Consider the following 26,513-nt stretch of genomic DNA (forward strand, 5'->3'; position numbering starts at 1 on the left):
AGAGAGTGGGGGCCAATATTCAACATTCTTAAAGGAAAGAATTTCCAACCCAGAATTTCATATCCAGCCAAAGTAAGCTTTATAAGTGAAGGAGAAATAAAGTCCTTTACAGACAAGCAAATGCTGGGAGATTTTGTCACCACCAGGCCTGCCTTACAAGAGCTCCTGAAGGAAGCACTAAACATGGAAAGACACAACTGGTACCAGCCACTGCAAAAACATGCCAAATTGTAAAGACCATCAATGCTAGGAAGAAACTGCATCAATTAATGGGTGAAAAAACTAGCTAGCATCATAATGACAAGATCAAATTCACACATAACAATATTAACCTTAAATGTAAATGGGCTAAATGTCCCAATTAAAAGACACAGACTGGCAAATTGGATAAAGAGTCAAGACCTATCAGTGTGCTATATTCAGGAGACCCATCTCACGTGCAGAGACACACACAGGCTCAAAATAAAGGAAAGGAGGAAGATCTATCAAGCAAATGGAAAGCAAAAAAAAAGCAGGGGTTGCAATCCTGGTCTCTGATAAAACAGACTTTAAACCAACAAAGATCAAAAGAGACAAAGAAGGGCATTACATAATGGTAAAGGGCTCAATTCAACAAGAAGAGCTAACTATCCTAAATATATATGCACCCAATACAGGAGCACCCAGATTCATAAAGCAAGTCCTTAGAGACCTACAAAGAGACTTAGACTCTCACACAATAATAATGGGAGACTTTAACACCCCACTGTCAATATTAGACAGATCAACAAGACAGAAAATTAACAAGGATATCCAGGACTTGAACTCAGTTCTGAACCAAGCAGACCTAACAGACATCTACAGAACTCTCCACCCAAAATCAATAGAATATAGATTTTTCTCAGCACCACATCACACTTATTCTAAAGTTGACCAAATAATTGGAAGTAAAACACTCCTCAGCAAATGTAAAAGAATAGAAATCACAACAAACTGTCTCTCAGACCACAGTGCAATCAAATTACAATTCAGGATTAAGAAACTCACTCCAAACTGCACAACTACATGGAAACTAAACAACCTGCTCCTGAATGACTACTGGGTAAATAACGAAACGAAGGCAGAAATAAAGATGTTCTTTGAAACCAATTAGAACAAAGACACAACGTACCAGAAGCTCTGGGACACATTTAAAGCAGTGCTTAGAGGGAAATTTACAGCACTAAATGCCCACAAGAGAAAGCAGGGAAGATCTAAAATTGACACCCTAACATCACAATTAAAAGAACCAGAGAAGTAAGAGCAAACAAATTCAAAAGCTAGCAGAAGGCAAGAAATAACTAAGATCAGAGCAGAACTGAAGGAGGTAGAGACACAAAAAACCCTTTAAAAAAATCAGTGAATCCAGGAGCTGTTTTTTTTTTTGAAAAGATCAACAAAATAGATAGAATGGTAGCAACACTAATAAAGAAGAAAAGAAAGAAGAATCAAATAGACACAATAAAAAATGATAAAGGGGATATCACCACCGATCCCACAGAAATACAAACTACCATCAGAGAATACTATAAACACCTCTACACAAATAAACTAGAAAACCTAGAAGAAACTGAGAAATTCCTGGACACATACAACCTCCCAAAACTAAACCAGGAAGAAGTTGAATCTCTGAATAGACTAATAATAGCTTCTGAAATTGAGGCAATAATTAATAGCCTACCAACCAAAAAAAGTCCAGGACCAGATGGATTTGCAGCCGAATTCTACCAGAGGTACAAAGAAGAGCTGGTACCATTCCTTCTGAAACTATTCCAATCAATAGAAAAAGAGGGAATCCTCCCAAACTCATTTTATGAGGCCAGCATCATCCTGATACCAAAGCCTGGCAGAGACACAACAAAAAAAGAGAATTTTAGGCCAATATCCCTGATGAACATTGATGTGAAAATCCTCAATAAAATACTGGCAAACCAAATCCAGCAGCATATCAAAAAGCTTATCCACCACAATCAAGTCGGCTTCATCCCTGGGATGCAAGGCTGCTTCAATGTACGCAAATCAATAGACATAATCTATTACATAAACAGAACCAATGATAAAAACCACATGATTATCTCAATTGATGCAGAAAAGGCCTTCAACAAAAATCAACAGCCTTTCATGCTAAAAACTCTCAATAAACTAGGTATTGATGGAATGTATCTCAAAATAATAAGAGCTATTTATGACAAACCCACAGTCAATATCATACCGAATGGGCAAAAACTGGAAGCATTCCCTTTGAAAACTGGCACAAGACAAGGATGCCCTCTCTCACCACTCCCATTCAACATAGTAATGGAAGTTCTGGCCAAAGCAATCAGGCAAGAGAAAGAAATAAAGTGTATTCAATTAGGAAAAGAAGAGGTCAAATTGTCTTTGTTTGCGGATCATATGATTGTATATTTAGAAAACCCCATCGTCTCAGCCCAAAATCTCCTTAAGCTGATAAGCAACTTCAGCAAAGTCTCAGGATACAAAATCAATGTGCAAAAATCACAAGCATTCCAATACACCAACAACAGACAAACAGAGAGCCAAATCATGAGTGAACTCCCATTCATAATTACTATAAAGAGAATAAAATACCTAGGAATCCAATTTACAAGGGATATGAAGGACCTCCTCAAGAAGAACTGCAAACCACTGCTCAACGAAATAAAAGAGGACACAAACAAATAGAAGAACATTCCATGCTCATGGATAGGAAGAATCAATATCGTGAAAATGGCCATAGTGCCTAAGGTAATTTATAGATTCAATGCTATCCCCATCAAGCTCCCACTGACTCTTCACAGAATTGGAAAAAACTACTTTAAATTTCATATGGAACCAAGACAATCCTAAGCAAAAAGAACAAAGCTGGAGGCATCACGCTACCTGACTTCAAACTATACCACAAGGCCACAGTAACCAAAACAGCATGGCACTGGTACCACAACAGAGATATAGACAAATGGAACAGAACAGAGGCCTCAGAAATAACATCACACATCTACAACCACCTGATCTTTGACAAACCTGACAAAAACAAGCAATGGAGAAAGGATTCCCTATTTAATAAATGGTGCTGGGAAAACTGGCTGGCCATATGCACAAAGCTGAAACTGGATCCCTGCCTTACATCTTATACAAAAATTAACTCAAGATGGATTAAAGACTTAAACGTAAGACCTAAAACCATAAAAACCCTAGAAGAAAACCTAGGCAACACCATTCAGGACATAGGCATGGGCAAAGACTTCATGACTAAAACACCAAAAGCAATGGCAACAAAAGCCAAAATTGACAAACGGGATCTAATTAAACTAAGAAGCTTCTGCACAGCAAAAGAAACTATCATCAAAGTGAACAGGCAACCTACAGAATGGGAGAAAATCTTTGCAATCTATCCATCTGACAAAGGGCTAATATCCAGAATCTACACAGAACTTAAATAAATTTACAAGAAAAAAACAAACAATCCCATCAAAAAGTGGGCAAAGGATATGAACAGACATTTCTCAAAGGAAGACATTTATGCAGCCAACAGACATACGAAAAAATGCTGATCATCACTGGTCATCAGAGAAATGCAAATCAAAACCACAACGAGATACCATCTCACGCCAGTTAGAATGGTGATCATTAAAAAGTCAGGAAACAACAGATGCTGGAGAGGATGTGAAGAAATAGGAACGCTTTTACACTGTTGGTGGGGGTGTAAATTAGTTCAACCATTGTGGAAGACAGTGTAGCGATTCCTCGAGGATCTAGAACTAGAAATACCATTTGAGCCAGCAATCCCATTACTGGGTATATACCCAAAGGATTATAAATCATGCTACTATAAAGACACATGCACACATATGTTTATTGTGGCACTATTCACAATAGCAAAGACTTGTAACCAACCCAAATGTCCATTAATAATAGACTGGATAAAGACAATGTGGCACATATACAACATGGAATACTATGCAGCCATAAAAAAGGTTGAGTTAGTGTCCTTTATAGGGACATGGATGAAGCTGGAAACCATCATTCTCAGCAAAATATCACAAGGACAGAAAACCAAACACTGCATGTTCTCACTCATAAGTGGGAGTTGAACAATGAGGACACATGGACACAGGGAGGGGAACATCACAGACCGAGGCCTGTTGGTGGGTGGGGGGCTGGGGGAGGGATAGCGTTAGGAGAAATATCTAATGTAAATGATGAGTTGATGGCTGTAGCAAATCACCATGGCACATGTATACCTATGTAACAAACCTGCACGTTGTGCACAAGTATCCTAGAACTTAAAGTATAATAATAAAAAAATTATATTAAAATCACATATCTGATTCAATAGATATTAAATCAGTAAAGATAAAAATAACTTTAGAATCTTAGGATAACATGGCATATAATATATTCCCTACATGAAAAATAAATGGAACTTCCTTTTCGATAGCTTTATTATTTAATGTATTTACATGAAAATATATGATCTTTATGTTAAAAATATCAAAGGGTATCTTCCTCCCCCTCTTCTATTTCTTTTTCTAACTTAAACTTTGGGTTGGGCAACTGTATATATGTAAATACGACTTGATCTTCCAATAAATAACTAAACTTTAAAATTAACAAACAGATAAAGTGAACCTGTTGGGGTAACCAGATATGAAAACAGAATTCATCTAAAATTTCATATATTATGCCCAAAAAAACCAACATCTTCAATTTAAATTCATCCAAAAATGAGATAATGGCAAGAAGTATGTATGTTCACATAGGATTAAAGCTGTTCAGAAAATGAGGAAAAAATGAAAGGCAAATTATCACTCAGCTTCCTGCCTCTCAGCCATCCCTCTCTCCTCAGAGAAAGCCTGGAACTGAAAGACTGTGTGTCTGACCTCCAATAACCTGATTCCAGAATCATCCACAAGCATAAAACAGTAAAATAATAAATGCTGGTGTTAGGAATCAAGAAAATACCCTTATTGGCTGTTTTGTGTGTCATAATCTAAGAGGTCTACAACATATCACTAAACACTCAGGGCATGCACTGTGCCCCAGGTCCACGACCCAGTCGGGGATATTATATTGTTTTTATTGTTGCTAATGGCTGATGCTTAGGTCTTCACAGGGCCATAAAATGAACATCCATTGGAAGCAGGTGATAAGTAGGATCGCAGGACAAAAACAGACCCAAAAGGTACAAGTGCAAAAGAAAACACAGCTTGTACCTGACCCCAAAGCAAATGTGAGAATCCTTCTCAATTGCTATACTAAGACTACAGCAGGCTTGTCAAACCTTTCTGGCTACCCTTGTACCTCCAAGAGGCTTTTCAGTAAAGCAGTATTTTAAAAATTTCCCTTTTGCTTTTTATATATTTTTCTAAATTAGAATTTCATAGTAGAAAACACTATATTATTTCTCTTATCTTACAAGATCATAAAGAGCGAGGAAAAAAGATTGGCAGAGAAGACCGCTTGTCTCTCTCCCATGGGAGATGGGAGCCAAATTAATTATTTCCGCCCCCCTTATCTTCTGAAGCAAAATAAATGAATTTTGTCTGACAGTCAAGTGTTTCCAATGCAATTTTTATCCTTCCTTTCTAGAGCATATTTTAGTCTTCCTACATAAAACAGCAGGACTTTGATTCTGCCACAGAAGGCACTTTAAAGTCTGTCTTATCTCACCTCACAAGTGTTTTGTCAAGGAAGATGAAAACTATTTTTATTTTATGGATGAGAAAAATAAAGACTCTGGAAAAACAGTAAGTGATCTTTTCAAAATGCAAATTAGTGATGGAGTTAAGAATAAAAGTTCACTTTCACACCGTGCAGAATCATACCCTTCTAGACCACTCCTCTCAAACTTTAACAGGCAGTCACCTAGGAATCTTGTTGAAATGTAGATTCCATTTGAGTTCATCTGAGATGGTGCCGAGATTGCAAATTTTTAACAAGCTCCTAAGTGATGCTGGAATTGCTGGTCCATGAACCATACTTTGAGTAGCAAGGCCAGCCTGTTAGCAATTTTTCATGCAACGCTAGCCTCAAGTCATCGGAAGAGAAAGCGACTAGAGTTACAACTAGCACACTGAGATTTGTCCATAAAGCAGCACTCTGTACTATGTCTTAATTAAAAAACCAAAACAAAAGAATGAAAGAAAATTTGGCTTTGCTCAAAGGAGTATGTCCAAAATCCCTGCTTAAAAGTGTGAATGCCTCATATGTTGAGTTGGTAGGAATTTGGGTTAATGTCTGTGACCCTTCACTTTTGTTAGACTAGCTTAGAATGTCTCAAAGGGTCAGACTCCTAAACTTTCTTCAAACTTAGGTCAGCTATCTATCTAGTTAGACTCAAGAAAGGAGACATATATATATATATACATATATATATATACACACATACTGAGCTAGTTTAACAACAACAACTATATATATATACACACATATATATACACATATATATACACATATATATATACACACATATATATATATACACATATATATATTTGAAACAAGAGCCTTCTTGGTGACATTAACAAATGAGACAAAACAACATTTTTAGCCAACAGTTAGAAGTTCACTCCTTTCCAAGACTGTGCCAGATGAATGTGCCGTTCCCTTCTCCTCCTCTTCCATACCCCAGTCTATTGTCTGCTCTGACAGCACAGGCATGCCCCAGTAGGCCCAGAATTTGGCTGTCGAGAACACTGTATGCAGATTATCTCTTTAAATGCTATATTTTCAACTTTGCCTCCCCCACTATCTTATTTTTGGTCTTTCCTTGTGCTTTCTAGAATGTGGCTGTTTATTTTCTACTTAGAACCTAAACGCTGGATTCAGAAGACAGGAGGGGAATTCATATGCCATATTTCCTATCAGAATTTGAAAGGAAATTTGTTTCAGATTAGGAAAGTCTAAATGATGTCCCAGGGAAGATAATTTTAGTTCCCCAACATGCAACACTTGGAAAAGTTTAGGTAGAAAACAGCATTTCCTGTTCATATGCAATGTTCTAAGTGCCTGAGAAAGAAAAGACCGTGGAAGGCACTTGTCACCGAGAAGAAAAAACTATATAGTTATTTGGGTATTTTGCATACCCTAAAGGTATGCAAAACCTTAAAAGGCTTTACAAATGTTATTTAATATAGCACCTGATGCCAAAAGATCAGAAGAATTGTATAGGCTTTCTCCAATTAGTAAATTTGATAACTCTACAACATAGCAAAAGATTTGAAATCATAATGATATATTTTAAATTATTTAATTAAGAAAAAAATCTGGATAACTCATTTTAGTAGTGAGGACACTACTGACCAACAACATTGGCATAGTCTAATTTGAGAGAGAAATCTCCTATTTTTGTTGCTGTTGGGTAGAGATAATGATCATACATTGAGTTTTTACTATGTGATATGCACTGTGTTAATTCTTAGACCAACATTATTTCCTTATCTTTTAACACTTCTATGAGAAAAGTATTATTAATCCTGATATAAAAGACCGGATATCAAGACATAGAAAGATTAAAACTCTTTCACCAAATTCACAAAGAGACTAACCTAGGTTCTGACTCCAAAGCTCATTTTCTTAAATACTGTGCTATAAATTTACATAGCTATACTATGCTATGAATATATATATTTGATGCATTCTTTTGAATGAAAGTCAGTGAAGACTATATATTTCAAATTAGGCAATATATAGTCACTGAGATGGTAGTTGACTGAACTGGACAGACCAAGCCTCAGATCCCTGCTTGAACTACTGCATCTTCAAAGGGAGCAATCCCCACCCAGAGCCTCTGCTGCTGAGGTGCCCAGGTTTTGTACTTCTGTCTCCACGGGGCCACAGGGCACGAGACCTGAAAGCAGAAAATTGATAAGCCAGCCAGCAATCTAGGACGCAAACCACAAAATCAGATTACCTTCTTGGGGACTTGAACTGGACACTTGGGGATCATGAACCAGTTGAATCAAAAGCAGAAGGTAATAACCATAAATACATGTGTACAAGACTGCAGCCATGTATTAAACAGACGTATGAGTGCTTAGAAGATGAGAATGTCAAGTTGGGAGAACACTCTAGTTGGGAAAGGTGAGGTGATTTTAAAAGACGGCAGGTTTGTAACAAACCTGCACATCCTGCGCACGTATCCCGGAACTTAAAATTAAATTAAATTAAATTAAAAATTTTTAAAAAGATCGCAGGTAAAAGAAATTCCATGAGAAACTAAACATATTAAGAGAAAGAGAGAGAGAACACCCATGTATAAAGCTAATGTTTTTACTTGTGCTCTCACGAATCTGAGACAAGAGTAGCTTCATTTTGATTTCCCTCATTTTCCTCTATTTGTTTTACCTTCTCTGCCAGAGTCATGTACGTATCTTCTCTCATGTGTTCGAAGTTTCTGTTAAGACAGCTCAAGACTCTTCTACTGCATTATTGCTTTTATTGAAAAGAACAAACCTAGTCTACTGGGTGATCTTTAATTGTTGTTTTGTTGTTGTTGTTATTATTGAATCTCGAGGCAATCATTTTCTGAAATAATCTTAAGTTGACTCCATTGCTCAACTATCTGATTAAGTAGCTTTATATTCTTAAAACAAATATTTCATTTGTTTTTAAATTTTATTCTTCCAAGTATATGAGCACCCAGGATTAGGCAAGATATTTAAAGTAGACATAAAATTACTATGTTTGCTCTTATGCTAAGAAAACAGAAAATGTTGGTGTGCATACAAAAAAGATATCTGATTGTCTTTTTCTTTCTTTTTAAAATACGTTTATGAGGTATTGGTTGAATGAGAACAAAATGGTAGCAGTGGGTGGGAAGCTGGAAAATGACCTAAATTCTAGGATACGAATCCAATGCATTGTAGATAAATATGTCAGCTGTGGCCCCATAACCCTCTGGATCCATCAACCATGTGGATCCATGATGGGGACAAGTGAATACAAAAGGTAAAAATGAAAATTTTAGAAAAAGGAAAGGGATGAGGCTAGGGGACACTTCAGGCCAAGAAAAGAGAGGCAAGAGAAAGAAAGAAGTTAGCTTATCTCAATTTTACTAGGCAGAATATGAAGGTTGGAACAGATAAATGCCCTTATCTTTTTTTTTTTTTTTTTTTTGAGACGGAGTCTCGCTCTGTCACCCAGGCTGGAGTGCAGTGGTGCAATCTTGGCTCACTGCAACCTCTGCCTCCCAGGTTCAAGATTCTCCTGCCTCAGCTTCCCAAGTATCTGGGATTACAGGTGTGTGCCACCACGCCCAGCTAATTTTTTTGTATTTTTAGTAGAGACGGGGTTTCACTGTGTTAGCCAGGATGGTCTCGATCTCCTGACCTCATGATCCACCCACCTCGGCCTCCCAAAGTGCTGGGATTACAGGCATGAGCCACCGTGCCCAGCCGCCGTTATCTTTTCAAGATGGCGCTCTCATTCCCTTATCGCTATGACTATTATCTACTGCAATCTATGTACTTGCATAACATGACCTAAATAGGTAGATATACCATATTCATGGATGACTTAATGCTTTAAAGATAGTACTTCTTGCCAAATTAATCTAAACATTTGAGAAAATTTTGACCAAAATCCAAAAATTATATTCTAAATAAAACCTGAAAATTAAATTCACAAGATTACCTGAATGATAGTGCCAAGGAGAGGTGCACTCTACAGAATACCAAAGAATTCTATAAAGGTAGGTTCTAACTACCATAGTGACAAAGTGATAAAAAGAAAGATTGGGCCGGGCGGTGGCTTACACCTGTAATCCCAGCACTTTTTGAGGCCGAGGCAGGCAGATCACTTGAGGTCAGGAGTTTGAGACCAGCCTGGCCAACATGGTGAAACCCCATCTGTACCAAAAATACAAAAATTAGCCAGGTGTAGTGGCATGCCTCTAGCTACACGGGAGGCTGAGGTGGGAGACTCACTTGAACCCAAGAGGGAGAGGTTACAGTGAACCGAGGTCATGCCACTGCACTCCAGCCTGGGTAACAAAATGAGACCCTGTCTCAAAAATAAAAACAAACAAACAAAAAACTAAAAAAAACCAAAACAAAACAAAAAACACAAACAGGAAAAGAAAAAAATTGTTTTGTGGTCAGAACATTTAAGCAAATTTCAAGTACACAATGTAGTATTGCTAGCTCTAGTCACTGTGCTGTATATTCGATCCCCTGAGCTTATTCATTTTATAGCTGAAAGCTGGTACAGCTGTTGTTGTTGCTTTATTTAAGAGAAAGTTTTCAGTGTATCTCAACATTTGAAGAATTGCTTGGTCCAAGGACAAGTACACTTCAAATGTTGAGATACACTGAAAACTTTCTCTTAAAAAAAAATAGCTGTATCAGCTATCTCAAAATGTAATAGCACTGGTATATAAAGTGATACATATTAGAATGTTTACTATAACACTCTGTAATAAAAAATTGGAAATCACCTACATTTCCATCTTTTGGAGAATAAATACTACTACTATACTAGTAGTAGTATAATAGTCACACCACAGAAAATGATGCAGTTATCAAAAATAACAAGGTAGAGCTGCATGTACTAACAAGGAAGGCTTATGTGGAAAAACAGGCTACAGATGGATATCTGTCACATAATTCTATTTACATTTTTTTAAAAAGACTGATGGTATATGTGTGTACATATATATATGCACATTGGTACATAGAAAAAATACACTCCAAATTGTTAACAACCAGAATGCAAGATCCAGAACACAAAAATTGTAGGCATAGTGCCTAGAACAGATATTACCAATTAATAAAAGTACAATATATTTTTTTTGAATGAATGAATGGTAACTTTAGTGATGAAGATATGTTAGCATTGGGAAATGCTGGTAAAGGAAATCTTTATTTTTTCTTGTTATCTTTCTAGATTGTTTGATATTTTATCAAGTATAGTATCTTTCTAGATTGTTTGAGATTTTATCAAGTATGTTATAATAATTTTGTAATTAAAATTTAAATACAGATAAAAATAAACTCTTGCCTACCCCTTTCAGATAATGTTATAATGTGTCACAAGAAACAAACATATTTCTTGGTAATAAAACAAAATTATTTGTAAAGTACTACCAGGGCCAGCCTGTCTGCATATAGCCCTTTTTCCTAAAAAGTAAAAAAGTCATCCTAAAGATTGGAGATTTCTGATCCTGCTATATGGCATGACTAGCTAGTCCTTCAAGTTAAAAAATATATCCATTGGTGATAAAGAGACATATTGAATATTATTGTCCCCTGAGCCTGTTATCATGATATACTCAGCTGTATGTGAAAGCATTTTGAGAAAACAGAGCCTACCAAGGGGTCTCATGCCAATGGGTCCTGCCAAGAAGGAGAGTCTTCTGTATTTCCAGGGAGCAGCTATAGACATGGAGCTTAATGACTGCCCAGGTGTTCAAACTTCCAAGGCACACTTCATTCCAAATAGGAAGATATTCACAATGTACCTTTCAAATATTTAGAAAATATTTCTAACAGGTACTTTGTAATTTTTAATGGCAAAAAGTTAGAGTTTAGATTGTGACTGTTCATAACTGCCACCACTTGCCCCCAAACTTTACAAATCAGTTCAGTGTTACTTTACATGGTTAAAGGTCTAGTTTGTATGGCCGATATAATACATGATACGTAAATAAATATGGTCATAAAATTGCTATAGATTTGGCTTTGATTTTAACACAAAATATGCCATATACTTATTATAAATATTTAGTATCAAGTTCTATATTATGATTACCTCAATTCCTCAACAGTCAACTTTTAGTCCAGGTGTGTCCAATCTTTTGGCTTTCCTCGGCCACATTAGAAGAAGAAGAAGAATTGTCTTGGGCTACACATAAAATACACTAATAGCTGAAACAAAAGCTAAAAAGAAAAAAATCACAAAAAATTCTCATAATGTTTTAAGAAAGTTGATGAATTTGTGTTGGCCACATTCAAAGCCGTCCTGAGCCTCAGGTTGGATAAGCTTGTTTAATCTTGGCTTTTTGCTAAAAGCTAAAGCATTTGGCTGATACCTTTCCTGACTTAGCCACAAGAATAACGACCCTTTTGGTTCCCCTTCTTCCTTAACAGGAGTTAAGTATTGCTTGTGTTCTTTGCGGCCTATCAATATTGGGGCACCCCAGAGCTCAGACCTGACTTCTTCCTTCATTGTGCTCTCTCTCCCCAGGTGATCTCAATTAGCCCCAATTCTTCAAATACAACTAAATGCTGAAGATTATCCATTTTAAATCTCCAAGCCCTCTTCTGAAGTCCAGACTCACATATCCACACAGACTTGACTTCTCCACCTGGATTTCTGTGAGGCATTTCAAATTCAACTTCAAATTCTTGATTTGTATCTCCAAATGGTAGGTCTTTTCCATCTCATAATATGACAACTCTATTGTTTTAGTCATTCAGGCTGAAAGTCTTGAAATCATCTTTGACTTCTCTCTGTCTTTCTCTTTCAAACCTCATGTCAACAAATTCCATTGTCTCATTTTAAAATATACACAGCATCTGACTGCTTTCCATCTCAACCTAGTGTTTTCTTGCTAGCAAATCCCATCACCTCCACCTGAACACAGGCAGCAGCCACCTCGCCGGGTATCCTGCTTTTGCAGATGCTCCCTCATGTCCGTGCACGGAGCCAGAACAGTTTCTTTCTTTCTTTCCTTCTTTCTCTTTTTTTTTTTTTTTTTCGAGACGGAGTCTTGCTCTGTCGCCCAGGCTGGAGTGCAGTGGAGCGATCTCGGCTCACTGCAAGCTCCGCCTCCCGGGTTCGCGCCGTTATCCTGCCTCAGCCTCCCGAGTAGCTGGGACCACAGGCGCCCGCCACCACGCCCGGCTAATTTTTTGTATTTTTAGTAGAGACGGGGTTTCACCGTGTTAGCCAGGATGGTCTTGATCTCCTGACCTCGTGATCCACCCGCCTCGGCCTCCCAAAATGCTGGGATTACAGACGTGAGCCACCACGCCCGGCCCAGAGCAGCTCTTTTCAAACTTCAGTGAGATGGCATCGCTCCTCCCTGCAGAGGGAACCCTGCAGCCACTTCCCCTCCCACTTTGAGCGGAACCCAGAGTGCTCACCGCCTACATGGCCCTACATGATGGGATCCCTGCCCACTTCTTGCACCTCTGCTCCTGGCCACACGCCCTCCACTCTACACACTCCACACTCCACACTCCTTCTTCCTGCCGCTAGTCTTCAATCACCTCCAGCACTGTTTGACTCCACTTGTTGTGCTTTTTGCCTGGAAGACTCTTCCCCAAATATTAATTTGGCTCACCCTCTCCCCTCCATAGTTTTCTGCTCAAATATCAACTTATCAGAGAGACTTTGCAGGACCACCAACGTAAAATCACACATCCCACCCCATACCCCACCTCTGTCCAGTCTCTCTCTAACCCCCTTGCCCTGCCTCTTGTAAAAAAAAAAAGCATGGATTTTAACAACCACTGAATCTATCATACGTGCTGTTTCCTACTGTTTCCCTACCAGTCTCTCCCCTCAGTATTAGCTCTATAGGGCTGTGTATTTTGGCTTTCCTTTGCTTTTTGCCCAGCTCATGGCATGGTGCTTGGCATATAAAAAGCACTTGACAAATATTGTTGAATGAATGGAGTTCCCACACCCAGAGATATCATAATAGTATTTACATGCTTCTGTTTCTAGCATTAGGTGGGTGACCTGTACTACTTCACCAGTAGTTATTGAAAAACATGTAATATCATGATTGTCGAAGGAGAGAAATTATCTTAGTTATATATGGCTTGGCTCACATCATGTCTCACTCAACCCTGTGTCTTGCTGAGTATTCAGAATTATTCTTAGGTATTAAGGCGATTAGAATCTCAGGCTGTGGAGTCAAACAGAACTGCATTTCAGATACAACTTTCACACTTACTAGTTACATGACTGTTTTAAGCAATTTACTCAATCAGTTTAAGCCCCAGTAAAATAGAGGTATTTTTCTTCTTCCATAAAACAGAGGTGATGAAAAAGTACCTACTTCCAACTTGGCGGTAGAGCAGAAACACAGAAACCTATCACTCTGAGATCAAGCAACCACAAAAATGCCCATAATCGCCATTTCTATCAGCATTGTACTTTGGGTCTACCCAAAACAAGAAAAATAAGTAGCAGATATAGTGTTTGGAAAGGAAAAAAGCAAAACCATTATCATTTGTAGAAATATGATCATATACATGAAAAAATTTAGGATAAATTACTAGAATTAAAATCACAATTTAGAAAGTTTGATTCTTAAAAATGCATTTTAAAAACTAATTGCATTCATGTACACCAGCAATAGTTATGAAATGAAAAAGAGAAAATTCGATTTTAAAAATAGCATTTAAAAATATGAAATATATAGAACTAAATCTAACAAATATGTTCAAGACTTTTAATAGAAAATATAAATTGTGAAATTTATTATAAGATGTAAGAAAGACAAATAAATGGAGAGAGGTAAAGAGACCAATTTCATGTACTGGAAAATTTTAGACTATAACAATTTCTGTTTCCCCCAGACTGAATCTAAAAATGTAACGCAATTCATGCCAAAGTCCCACAGACTGTGTGTGTGCATGCCTGTGCACGTGTGTGTATGTGTGGGTCATTTCACTAGGTGATTCTAAAAGGTATATGGAGGTTAAAATGGCCAAGAGTATCCTAAACACCCTTAAAAAAAGATCAAAGTAGGAAAACGTGTTACCAGATTTTAAAACTTATTTTGTAAAAAGAATGGTATGAGCCAGGGTAGAAAAAATGGCCCACTGGGTAGATGAAAGTCTAAAAAGCATCAGCACTGGATTCATGAGAAAGATGACACTGAAGACTTATGTGGACGTTTGGGAGAAAAATGGCGTGTACAGAAATGATACTAGGAAAATTATATTTGCATATGGAGTAAGATGATATTGTATCTCATTCATGGAACACATCAAAATAATTCCAAGTGGACTAAAGTTTATAAAATATGGAAGAATATCTTTAAGATACCAGTGTAGGGAGAAATTTCTTGATACCAAAAAAAGCATTTAACCATAAAGGAAAGGAGAGATAATTTTAATCACCTTAAAACTGAGTTCTATTTATTAAAAGATACTACTTTACAAGAAAAGTGAAGTAAAAAAGTAGAAAATATATTTGCAATATGTTAAACTGACAATGAAGGAGTATCCAGAATGTATACATTCCTACAAATCCATTGGAAAAACAAAAATACACCTATAAAGGTATGGGTAAAAGAGTGAAATAAACACTCTTAGATGTGCTAATCCATAATCAAGATTACCATCTGCCAATTTTGCAAAAATTTAGAAACTCAACTTTACCAGTGAGGATGTGGGGCTTTGAGAGCGCTCACCCATGATGAAGAGATGTATTTTGGTGGAACCAATTTATAAAGCAATTTCATCTAGTAAAGTTGAAGATAGGCATACATCATGGCCAGCAATTCCATTTCCAGGTGTATACCCATAGAGAAATGCAGGCATATGTGGACCAAAATACATATGTAAGAACTTTCATTAAGAGCATTTAAAGACAAGCCACAGACTGAAAGAAAAAATGTGCAAAACACATACATAAAGGACTTAATAAATAGAGAGACTATAGCAAATAACAATGTAGTGTATAGTTCAAGATAGCTAGAAGATTTTGAATGTTGTTACCACAAATAAATAATACATGCTTAAAGTGATGGATATGGTATTACCCAGATTTGATCATTATACTAGTATAATGAATATATTCATGCATTGAAACATCACACCGGGCCAGGCACGGTGGCTGATGCCTGTAATCCCAGCACTTTGGGAGGCCGAGGTGGGTGGATCACCTGAGGTCAGGAGTTTGAGTCCAGCCTGGCCAATATGGTGAAACCCTGTCTTTACTAAAAATACAAAAATTAGCTGGGCATGGTGGCTGTAATAGAGAGGCTGAGGCAGGAGAATCACTGGTACCTGGAGGTTGCAGTAAGCCGAGATTACACCACTACACTCCAGCCTGGGCGACAGAGTAAGACTCAGTCTCGAAAAAAAAAAAAAGAAACATCACACTGTACCACATTAATATGTACAATTGTTATATGTCAATTATAGGTAAGAAATTACATAAAAATAAACTATAAACTATCTTGTAGACAATTATGTATCATCAAACTGAATATTCTGCTCTCATGTACTTCCTATGCTTATATTGACTCAGTTTGAATCTGGTCCCAGAAACTCACAAAATATATGACTGTCACCAACATCACATAAGCAAAAATCATTAACTTGTACATGTAGAGTAATAAAATGACGTTTTACATTAAAAATATTATTCATATACACACACATACAAAGACTCAAAAGAAAACAAAAAGCTAATGGAAAAAATAGGCAAAAGATCTCAACAGATACCTCACCAAAGAAAGTATATACAAAAATTAACAAATTCTGAGCAGCCACCTTACATTAAAGAAAAGAAGCCATGTAAGTAGCAAAAAAGCATATGAAAAGATGCTCAACATCATGAGTCATTAGAGAATTCTAAATTAAAACAATGAAATGTGACTACCCACCTACTGGCATGGCGAAAATCCAAAACACAGACAACACCAAACGTTGGCAAGGATGTGAAGCAACAGGAACTCTCATTCACTGATGGTGGGAATGCAAAATGGTACAGCCACTTTGCAAGACAGTTTGGCATCTCTTATACAGTTAAACATACTCTTACCATACAATCCAGCAATGGTACTCATTGCTATTTACCCCAAAGAGTTGAAGACTTGCATCCATGCAATAATCTGCACCCACATGTTGCTAGCAGGGTTATTCATAATTTTAAAAACTTGGAAGCTATAAAGATGTCTTTCAATAAGTGAATGAATAACAAACTGTGATGCATCCATACAATGGAATATTATTCAATGATTAAAAAGTGACCTATCTGGGAGATTGAGACCATCCTGGCTAACACGGTGAAACCCTGTCTCTCCTAAAAATACAAAAAATTAGCCAGGTGTGGTGGCGGGTGCCTGTAGTCCCAGCTACTCAGGAGGCTGAGGCAGGAGAATGGCATGAATCCGGGAGGCAGAGCTTGCACTGAGCCGAGATCGCGCCACTGCACTGCAGCCTGGACGACAGAGCGAGACTCCGTCTCAAAAAAAAAAAAAAAAAAAAAAGTGACCTATCAAGCCACAAAAGACTTAGAAGAAGCTTAAATTCATATTACCAAATGAAAGAAGCCAGTCTGAAAAGGGTACATACCATATGATTGCAACTATGTGACATTCTGGAAAAGGTAAAATTAAAGAGGTAGTGAAAAAGATGAGTGCTTGTCAGGTTCTTGGGAGAAAGGTAGAAGGATGAATAGATGGAGCACAGGCGATGTTTTTTATGGCAGTAAAACTAGTCTGTATGATACTGTAATAGTGGATACATGACGTTATACATTTGTCAAAACCCACAGAACTGTACAACATAAGGAGTGAACCCCATGCCAGGTGCGGTGGCTCACATCTGTAATCCCAGCACTTTGGGAGGCCGAGGCGAGTGGATCACCTGAGATCAGGGGTTTGAGACCAACCTGGACTTAGTGAAACCCCGTCTCTACTGAAAATACAAAAATTAGCTAGGCATGGTGGTGAGCGCCTGTAGTCCTAGCTACTCAGGAGGCTGAGGCAGGAGAATCGCTTGAACCCAGGAGGCAGAGGTTGCAGTGAGCCAAGATCACGCCACTGCACTCCAGCCTGGGTGACAGAGTGAGACTTTGCCTCAACAACAACAACAACAACGAGTGAACCCTAATGTAAACCATAGACTTTAGCTAATAAAAAAGTATGAATATTTATTGCCAGTTGTAATGAACCATACTAATGCAAGGTGTTAATAATAGAGGAAATTGTGTATGCAATGGAGGGGGTATATGTAAACTCTACTTTCTGCTCAATTTTTCTATAAATCAAAAAGTGCTCTACAAAGTTAAGCCTATTAATTTCAAAGTAAGAATCTCCACAGCAGCATTTTACATAAGAGCCCACAACTGAAAAAGAGAGTGTTCACCAATAGTAGATACATTTATTGTTGTACAGTAAAACAATGGAGTACTATAAAACAATGAAAATGAATGAATTCCAGCTAGATAAAGAGGATATTACAAGGGGTTTCTGCATTATGCCTGCACTTCTCTAGGGGTATACACCTGGAAATGGAATTGCTGGCCATGATGTATGCCTATCTTCAACTTTACTAGATGATGACAAATTGCTTTCTAAATTGGTTCCACCAAAATATATCTCTTCAGCATGGGTGAACACTCTCAATACCCCACACCCTCACAAGTAATTTGCTGGCTAATTTCTGTTTCTTGGCCCAAATGGTGGCCACGTGGTTACTGTGTGTGTGTGTGTGTGTGTGTGTTTGTGTGTGTGTGCATGCATGTGTGTATATTTATGCATTATTTTAGATAGAGAGAGAACACTCTTCTATGTATATGATACTTTTCAGTATAATTAACAATTTCCATGAAACAGAAGAAATGATGAAGCATGTAAATATCAAGAGTCATGAAAAGAACTAGAAAACCAAACATTTGAACTTAATTAAACCAAAAAGCTTCTGCACAGCAAAAGAAACAATCAGCTGAGTAAACAGGCAACCCACAGAGTGGGAGAAAATCTTCACAATCTGTACATCTGACAAAGGACCAATATCCAGAATCTACAAGGAACACAAACAAATTAGCAAGAAAAATAAACAAACAGACAAACTTAATCCTATCAAAAAGTGGGCTAAGGACATGAATAGACAATTCTCAAAAAAAGACATACAAATGGCCAACAAACATGAAAAATGTTCAATTAGTGATGGAAACCACTAATTGCCAGGGAAATGCAAATCAAAACCATAATGTGATACCACCTTATTACTGCAAGAATGTCCGTAATCAAAAAATAATAGATATTGGTGTGGATGTGGTGAACAGGGATCACTTCTACACTGCTGGTGGGAATGTAAACTGGTACAACCACACTATGGAAAACAGCGTGGTGATTCCTTAAAGAACTAAAAGCATAACTACAATTTGATCCAGCAATCCCACTACTGGATATCTACTCAGAGGAAAAGAAGTCATTATACGAAAAAAGATACTTGCATGCATGTTTACAGCAGCACAATTTGCAATTGCTAAAATATGGAACCAGCCTAGATGCCCATCATTCAACAAGTGGATAAAGAAATTGTGGTACATATATACCATAGAATACTACTCAGCCATAAAAAGGAACAAAACAACGGCATTCACAGCAACCTTGGATGGAATTGGAGGCCATTATTCTAAGTGAAGTAACTCAGGAATGGAAAACCAAAATTGTATGTTCTCACTCATAAGTCTGAGCTAAGCTATGAGGATGCAAAGGCATGATAAAATGGACTTCGGAGACTCAGGGGAAAGGATAAGAGGGAGGTGATGGATAAAAGCCTACAAGTTGGGTACAGTGTATGCTGCTGAGGTGATGGGTGCACCAAAATCTCAGAAATCACCACTGAAGAACTCATTCATGTAACCACACATCACCACCCATTCCCCAAAAACCTATGGAAATAAAAAATTAAAAATAAATAAAAATACCCATCTATCTGCATATACTTGTATTCTCCTGCTAAGGGGTAAACAATAAAAACTTCAATAACATCAAAAAAGAAAGAAAACCAAGGACTTAATCAACAACAAGAAGTTATAAGAAAGAGAAGAAAAATTGAAGACCCCTCTGATAATTTTCCAACCCTCTACACCGCTAGACCACATGATAAGCAAAACAAACACTTCGGCCTTGCTGCCAGACTGACAAGGAGGAGAGGCCTGTGACAGGTCAAAGCCACATTAATTTAGAAATGACCCCAGCATCACACATGACAATACTCCCTAATTTTTTCTTCCAACGCTGTTTTCCATACTCTATACAGACAAAAAGTGCTCAAAAAACTGTTGATAAAACACAATTCTAGTAGCATAGTATTAAAAGGGATGTCCAGCATGAAAGACTTCAAAGACTTTTTTTTGTCATGACTTATGCAGTTTTCATCGTAATAAATGTGGTATTCTGGGCAGGAATTTGTGGCCATGAGCAGTGGTACACCTAGCGTACTTAATGCCCAGGACAGATCACTGTTAATACCCGCTCCTCAATGTGTCAAACTGTTTTACATCTAAAATCATGGTGGTTCATGCCTGTAATCCCAGCACTTTGGGAGGCCAAGGCGGGTGGATCACCTGAGGTCAGGAGTTCGAGACCAGCCTGACCAACATGGTGAAACCCCATCTCTACTAAAAATACAAAATTAGCCAGGCATGGTGGTGCATGCCTGTAATCCCAGCTACTTGGGAGGCTGAGGCAGGAGAATCACTTGAACACAGGAGGCAGAGGTTGCAGTGAGCTGAGATCGCACCATTGCACTCCAGCCTGGGCAACAAGAGTAAAACTCTGTCTCAAATAAATTAAAATAAAATCCTCACCTCTAAATTTACTCCTTTCTGAGTGGAAGATTCCTCTTACCTTATTCACATTCTGTCTCTTCTGAACCTACTACCTTCCTTTTTCAATTATGACCTCCAACTCCTCAACCCCTCCTACTTCTTTCAAACTGTCACCGCCACTCTAAGCTGACGTACCTCCAAACTCTAGATTACACTTGTCACCGTCTCCCATACCTTTGCCCCAGTGACTTCCCACCACCTACCACTCCTAACTCCTAGCGTCAGGAAAAATTGTAGGAAGTAGGATGAAAAACAAAGATGATGTAAAATCTGAGTACTATGAATGGCCTACTTAAATCACACAAATTTGCAGGTAACCTAATCAGCACAACTTCATGACAACTCATAGAGATCTTTAACCACCTGAAACAGGATCAGAGAAAGCAGATGGTGAGTCACCCATGCCTGAGATCAATGCCATTGATGCCAATGATCACATATTCAAGGTTTTCCCAACATCAAATGATACTTCACAAAACAAGATTACTAGGAAATGTTCTAGGAACAAAATTAAGTGCTAAGGATACAAAGACCAAGATCAGTCTTCACCCTGATAGGCATGTTGCTGAATCCCTCATCTCCCCTTCCTTCCTATCTCCACTGCCACCTCAGCTGCTACGCAGGCTCCCTAAACCTTCTTATGTCATATCTCCTCTTATTCTATTCTTCCCTGCACTCTACAGCTGAAATAATTTTTCTTTCTTTTTTTTTTTTTTTTGAGATGAGTCTCGCTCTGTCGCCCAGGCTGGAGTGCAGTGGCGCAATCTCGGCTCACTGCAATCTCTGCCTCCTGGGTTCACGCCATTCTCCTGCCTCAGCCTCCCGAGTAGCTGGGACTACAGGTGACCGCCACCACACCCGGCTAATTTTTTGTGTTTTTAGTAGAGATGGGGTTTCACCATGTTAGCCAAGATGGTCTCGATCTCCTGACCTTGTGATCCTTGGGAGATCCTGCCTCCGCCTCCCAAAGTGCTGGGATTACAGGCGTGAGCCACCATGCCCAGCCCAGCTAAAATAATGTTTCTAAAGCATACTTCCAACTCACCCTGATTAGAAATGGTCATCCAGTAGCTGTTTAAATTAAGGAACACCTATCCCAGTATTCAACCTCAACCAAATGTCCTTTCCATCCCCTTTTCCCATGCCTCCCTTCTCCATGTACAGATCTTGCCACTTAGATGAGATCTTGTCTTGGGTCCCTACTCTCTTTTAAACCTCTGGAGTGCTCTGCATCTCTTCTGTGGCACCTATTTTACTCTGCTTTCTTTTGTTAAATGTGTCTAGTTCCTCCCACTCAGCCCATTAGGTGTTAAGATTTTTTAGACCAGAATTGTACCTTCTTCACAATTTTTTTTTTTTTTTTTTGAGACGGAGTCTTGCTCTGTCACCCAGGCTGGGGTGCAGTGGCTTGATCTCGGCTCACTGCAACCTCTGCCTCGCAGGTTCAAGCAATTCTCCTGCCTCAGCCTCTGGAGTAGCTGGGATTACAGGTGTGTGCCAGCATACCTGGCTAATTTTTGTATTTTTAGTAGAGATAGGGTTTCACTATGTTGGCCAGGCTGGTCTGGAACTCCTGACCTTGTGATCTGCCTACCTCGGCCTCACAAAGTGCTGGGATTACAGGCATGAGCCTCTGTGCCCAGTCCCCCTTGTTCACATTTTATTCACTTTAGCACAAAGTACATCAGCACATGTATGTTAGGTACTCAAAAAAATGATACATGCACAATGTAATAATGCAAAATTGAATGGAGTTCAGTTTTGGACTTATTTTTTATTACATACTTCCTGAGGAGGCATACTACATGATTCCAACAGCAACACTCCAGTTAGGTAGCTAAAGTACTGCTCACACTCACATTGTGTACAATTTTGTTAATATTTTTTAAATCTTAAAATCTGGCTCATTCATGTTACTTTCCTGAAATGTCATGCATGCTCTAGAATGCCTGGCTTCTCTTTAACAATGTTTAATTTTTTTTAATTAAGCTTGTTATCTATATGACTCCCAGATCAATTCTGGCTGTGCTTATACCTGATAATTTATTTGTATAAATTGGGTATTTGTCTTATTCGCTGACATGCCGCTTTTCAGCATCCAGAGTAAGGTTTCTTCATTCATTAAGTAGAAGTGACATTGTCTCCACATTGTCAGCAGGTAGTGTGTGTTGTACATATGTGACTTACTATCATACAGGCATAAGTCATGGTTCAAAAAACTTCTAACAAAAGAAATAAGGAGCACAGGGTAAAACTGAGCTGAAATGAACATGTCATTAACCCTCTCACCTCTTTTCCCATTATGCTTTGTGAAAATAATCAGTGAATAATTCCTAGAGCTCTGGAACCTGGAACTCTCAGTGAAGAGAGGCAATAGGAGGCAATTAACACCCTGATTTTATTTTTTTAATAGCTTACACTACGGGAGAAAATGTCTAACAGAGTATTTAAATTCAGCATAACATCCTAGCAACCACAATTTTAATTGCATACTAACTGCAAAAATATTTCTTTCATTGTCTAAATAAAAGGAAGGCTATAATATGTACTGTCTGCTTGTTTCAGGACTCAGTTATTAATCTTTAAGAATCTTTGCTAGGATGAAAGCCTCTTTTTCCAGCAAACGCATCTTGAGACTGGGACTTAATCTTTTAAAATCCTAGCTCTCGTTTTGAACCATGTTAAGATTTCTATCCCTGACATAAAAACACCTTGAACAATTTCAGACACAAGAATTTCAGGAATTTTTTATTAGTAACTCAAAAACAATACCTTTCAAAAGTCACAAAAATGAAAAGCTACCTTTGTCTGCAACACATAAACACACATGTAAAAAAAAATGCACAATATGAAATTTGATTACTCAACAGCAAGTCATCACAAATGCAAGCAAAGATTGGGTTGCTGTTTCCATAGAGATGACTTTAAGTGGTTCAGTTCTTCTGGGAATTTAACCAAATCCCCAGCAGCAGAAGAAAATCATCAGCAAAAATTCTGTAGCATATGAGAACTGCCGACAAATCAATGAGAGAAAAAAAATACTTTCATTTTCTTTTCCTTTTTACCAAGAGGAATACCGTCACATTGAGCTGTTTGAAGAAGTATACAGATTTTGCTGGTCACTCTGCATGTAACTCAAAACTAAATAATACCACGTTGCTTCATTCTTACATTAAAAGGGCTGTTGGTACCCAGCCAGGCTCTACAACACATGCAATCCTGGAATGGCATTTAGCCAGGAACAAGGACTGTTGCATCTTCCCATGACTCTCTGACTATGGTCCTAAAAGAAAACCCTCAACCTCCAGGGTTATCTCTTGGGAAAGAATGCAAATGGGATTTTATTCTCTAGTATGTTTTTGAAGCTATGCTCATCCTGGGGGGTGTGTGTGTGTGTGTGTGTGTGTGAAATTTTCTTAGTTCTACTTATGACCCAATGATTAAAGTAAGCGTTTGTAGGAGAAAAATAATAGATGTAGTACTTTTTATTATTTTCTTTAGTTCCACCAGTCCTATATCTGGAAGTCTCTTCTAAGTATCAAGATAGAGGACATCTAGTTCAAGATGCTTAAATTCTCTCTTCAGTATATATTTTCAAGAAGAAGAGTTGTGACCAACACTCAATAGGCAATCAATATTCAATGAAAATGTTTGTCTCAGAATGAGTAAACACCTCCAGTGATAAGGAATTCATTACTTTCCAAGGAACCCATTCTATTTTTTGAAGAGTTCACAACATCAAAAAAAAGTTCTTATGCTGAGCTTAAATCTGTCTCCTTTTGACTTGCACCATTGAACTCAATTCTGTGCTTCCAAGGAGATATAATTAAGCTCAATATTTTCACCAAACGACAGCAACTCACAAACCTGAGGGCGGGTTGAGACTACTCTTCCTCACAGTCCAATCTTTAGCCCTCTCCATTCCTCAGTGACAAGGTTTCCTTTCTCCTCCCTATGTTACTCATTCACCTCTAGAAATAGGTTGGTTTGCCAGACTTTTATTTACTCCAGTTCTTCTAATCTAGATAGTTGGCCTAAATAAAGGGGAGGGGTATAACAAAAATGCCATCAGAGACCAGGCAGGTCTGTGTAAAGCATCTTTAGGTAAGGCCTCAGAGAGTGGTGACAACTGTTATAACTTGGAGAATTAGTTACCAGGCTGAGTAATGAAATTTACATACTTTTAAAATATTATACACACACACACACACACACACACACACACACACACAAAACTTGGTCTGCGGTTGTGATCCTTGGCCAAATTACGCTGATACCAAAAATTAAATTAGCAGGGTACCCATCTGAAATTTGAGAACTTAAAGAAACATTCCCTGATTAGGCTAGAGGGGAGGAGAGAGCAGTCATCTATGTCATTAGACACTCTGGAAAGTGATTATGAGAATTTAGCAAGTCAACTTTCTCTCAATGGCACACCAAAAATATACAAACCAAACTCATCATTCTTTCACTGCTCAGTATCTTCCATCAGGTAACCGTGTTTTACAGCAGAATGAATAGCGCACAATCAGAAAAGATACGTCATGATTGAACAGTAATAAAAATAAGTTAGTCCTGGATAAAAGACAACGACCAGTTATCAGAGTATTTTTTAAACCTCATATTATTAACTTCCACACACAATTCTTTCCTTTGTTAAGACTTAAAATGTTTTTTGAACGCATAAGTTGTGCTCTCCTTTATATGTAAAGGTTCTAATGCTGCACAAAGTGCGTGCAAATTGTCTGTCTTCCCATTACCCACACAGGAACATTCAGGAGCCAATGGGCTAAGAATTAGATACTGTCTGGGGCACAGCCCAGGGAAAGTGGCTGCTCTAAGCTCATTTTGAACTATCAAGGTGATGTTATGAATACCAGACTACAAAATCCTGATTTAACCACCACAGGCTCCAGCGCATGGGACATGGGACCAAAAAAAGAGGCAAGTTTTTTCTCCGATTGGTGGAAAAGTATCGTTATTTTATGATCACATGTCTTAGAGTTCTGAAGCAGTCGGTTAGTGACACTTATAGCAAGTAATTAGTGGCCTAGTAGCTGGAGTTGTCCACATGCAAACTCCTCTACAAAGCAACCTCTGGGCATAGCCGCACTTGACTGACTAATTATTGAATCATCATTCATGAGTTTAACCATTCTTGCGACAAATTAATATTAGAGTTCCACACACACACAAATATTCATTCTCTAACGAAGAATAAATAATTTCTTGGTTTACCTTTGTCCGTGATCTTTGATCCAGCAGGCTTATCTGGGACAGTAAGATGGTCGTGATTGCTACTCAATGAAGAAGTATCATCACTAGATAGAGAGTTCAAAAATCCACTTTCTGATGTGACAAAGCTATTTTCCGGGGCCTTGTGGATGCCTGCCTCTGAGGGTACAGGTGAATGAACTTGCACAGCAAACATTATTGGTTGTCCCTCATCTTCAGCAGCAGACAAACTGTTAACTGTGTCAGGCAAGGATTGTCTCTCTTTAGATAAGGAGGAAGGAAAACTGCTGGGTGTCTTCTTTGTATTTTCCAGGGAAGAGAAAGAACACGATGTTCCACTCAGGCTGGGTGAGGATGATGATGCCTGCTGTGCAGCCTATTTTTCACAAATAAAACCAAAAAAAGAATAAAAGACATCATGATTAAACCATCATTCTCTACCTTTCATTTTCAATCACGGTGTCCCCGTGTTATTTCAAAAAGTGACCAATAATAAAAGAGTCAAAAGGTAAAGGCATGATATTTATTTCTGTTTGACACACTTTAGGATTTCATTCTCCAAAACTGATTTATGTAACTTTAAATTCACTGTTCTAGGATCTGAAAAATCTCCTTATCATGATTTGTCCTATTCATCAATACTCCCCAGAAACTTAAAAGGCCTCTTTTGGGAATGCTTCAGAATACTGCATTACACTTTGAGCAAAACATAATTTGCAATCTATCAC

At 38.1% G+C, this 26,513-nt stretch overlaps 1 protein-coding gene across 2 annotated transcripts in view; it reads right to left on the minus strand.

Moving 5' to 3' along the window:
- The window catches only part of IPCEF1 (interaction protein for cytohesin exchange factors 1), a 209,206-nt gene that overhangs the window by 19,664 nt on the left and 163,029 nt on the right, over positions 1-26,513 (minus strand). For both annotated transcript variants that reach the window (XM_024248653.3, XM_024248652.3), the window contains exon 10: positions 25,789-26,161. In XM_024248653.3, the coding sequence (XP_024104421.3) occupies positions 25,789-26,161 (373 nt within the window). The remainder of the gene's footprint in view (positions 1-25,788; positions 26,162-26,513) is intronic.

Source organism: Pongo abelii, chromosome 5, assembly GCF_028885655.2.
Source record: "Pongo abelii isolate AG06213 chromosome 5, NHGRI_mPonAbe1-v2.0_pri, whole genome shotgun sequence".
In the NCBI taxonomy this organism is placed as follows: Eukaryota; Metazoa; Chordata; class Mammalia; order Primates; family Hominidae; genus Pongo; species Pongo abelii.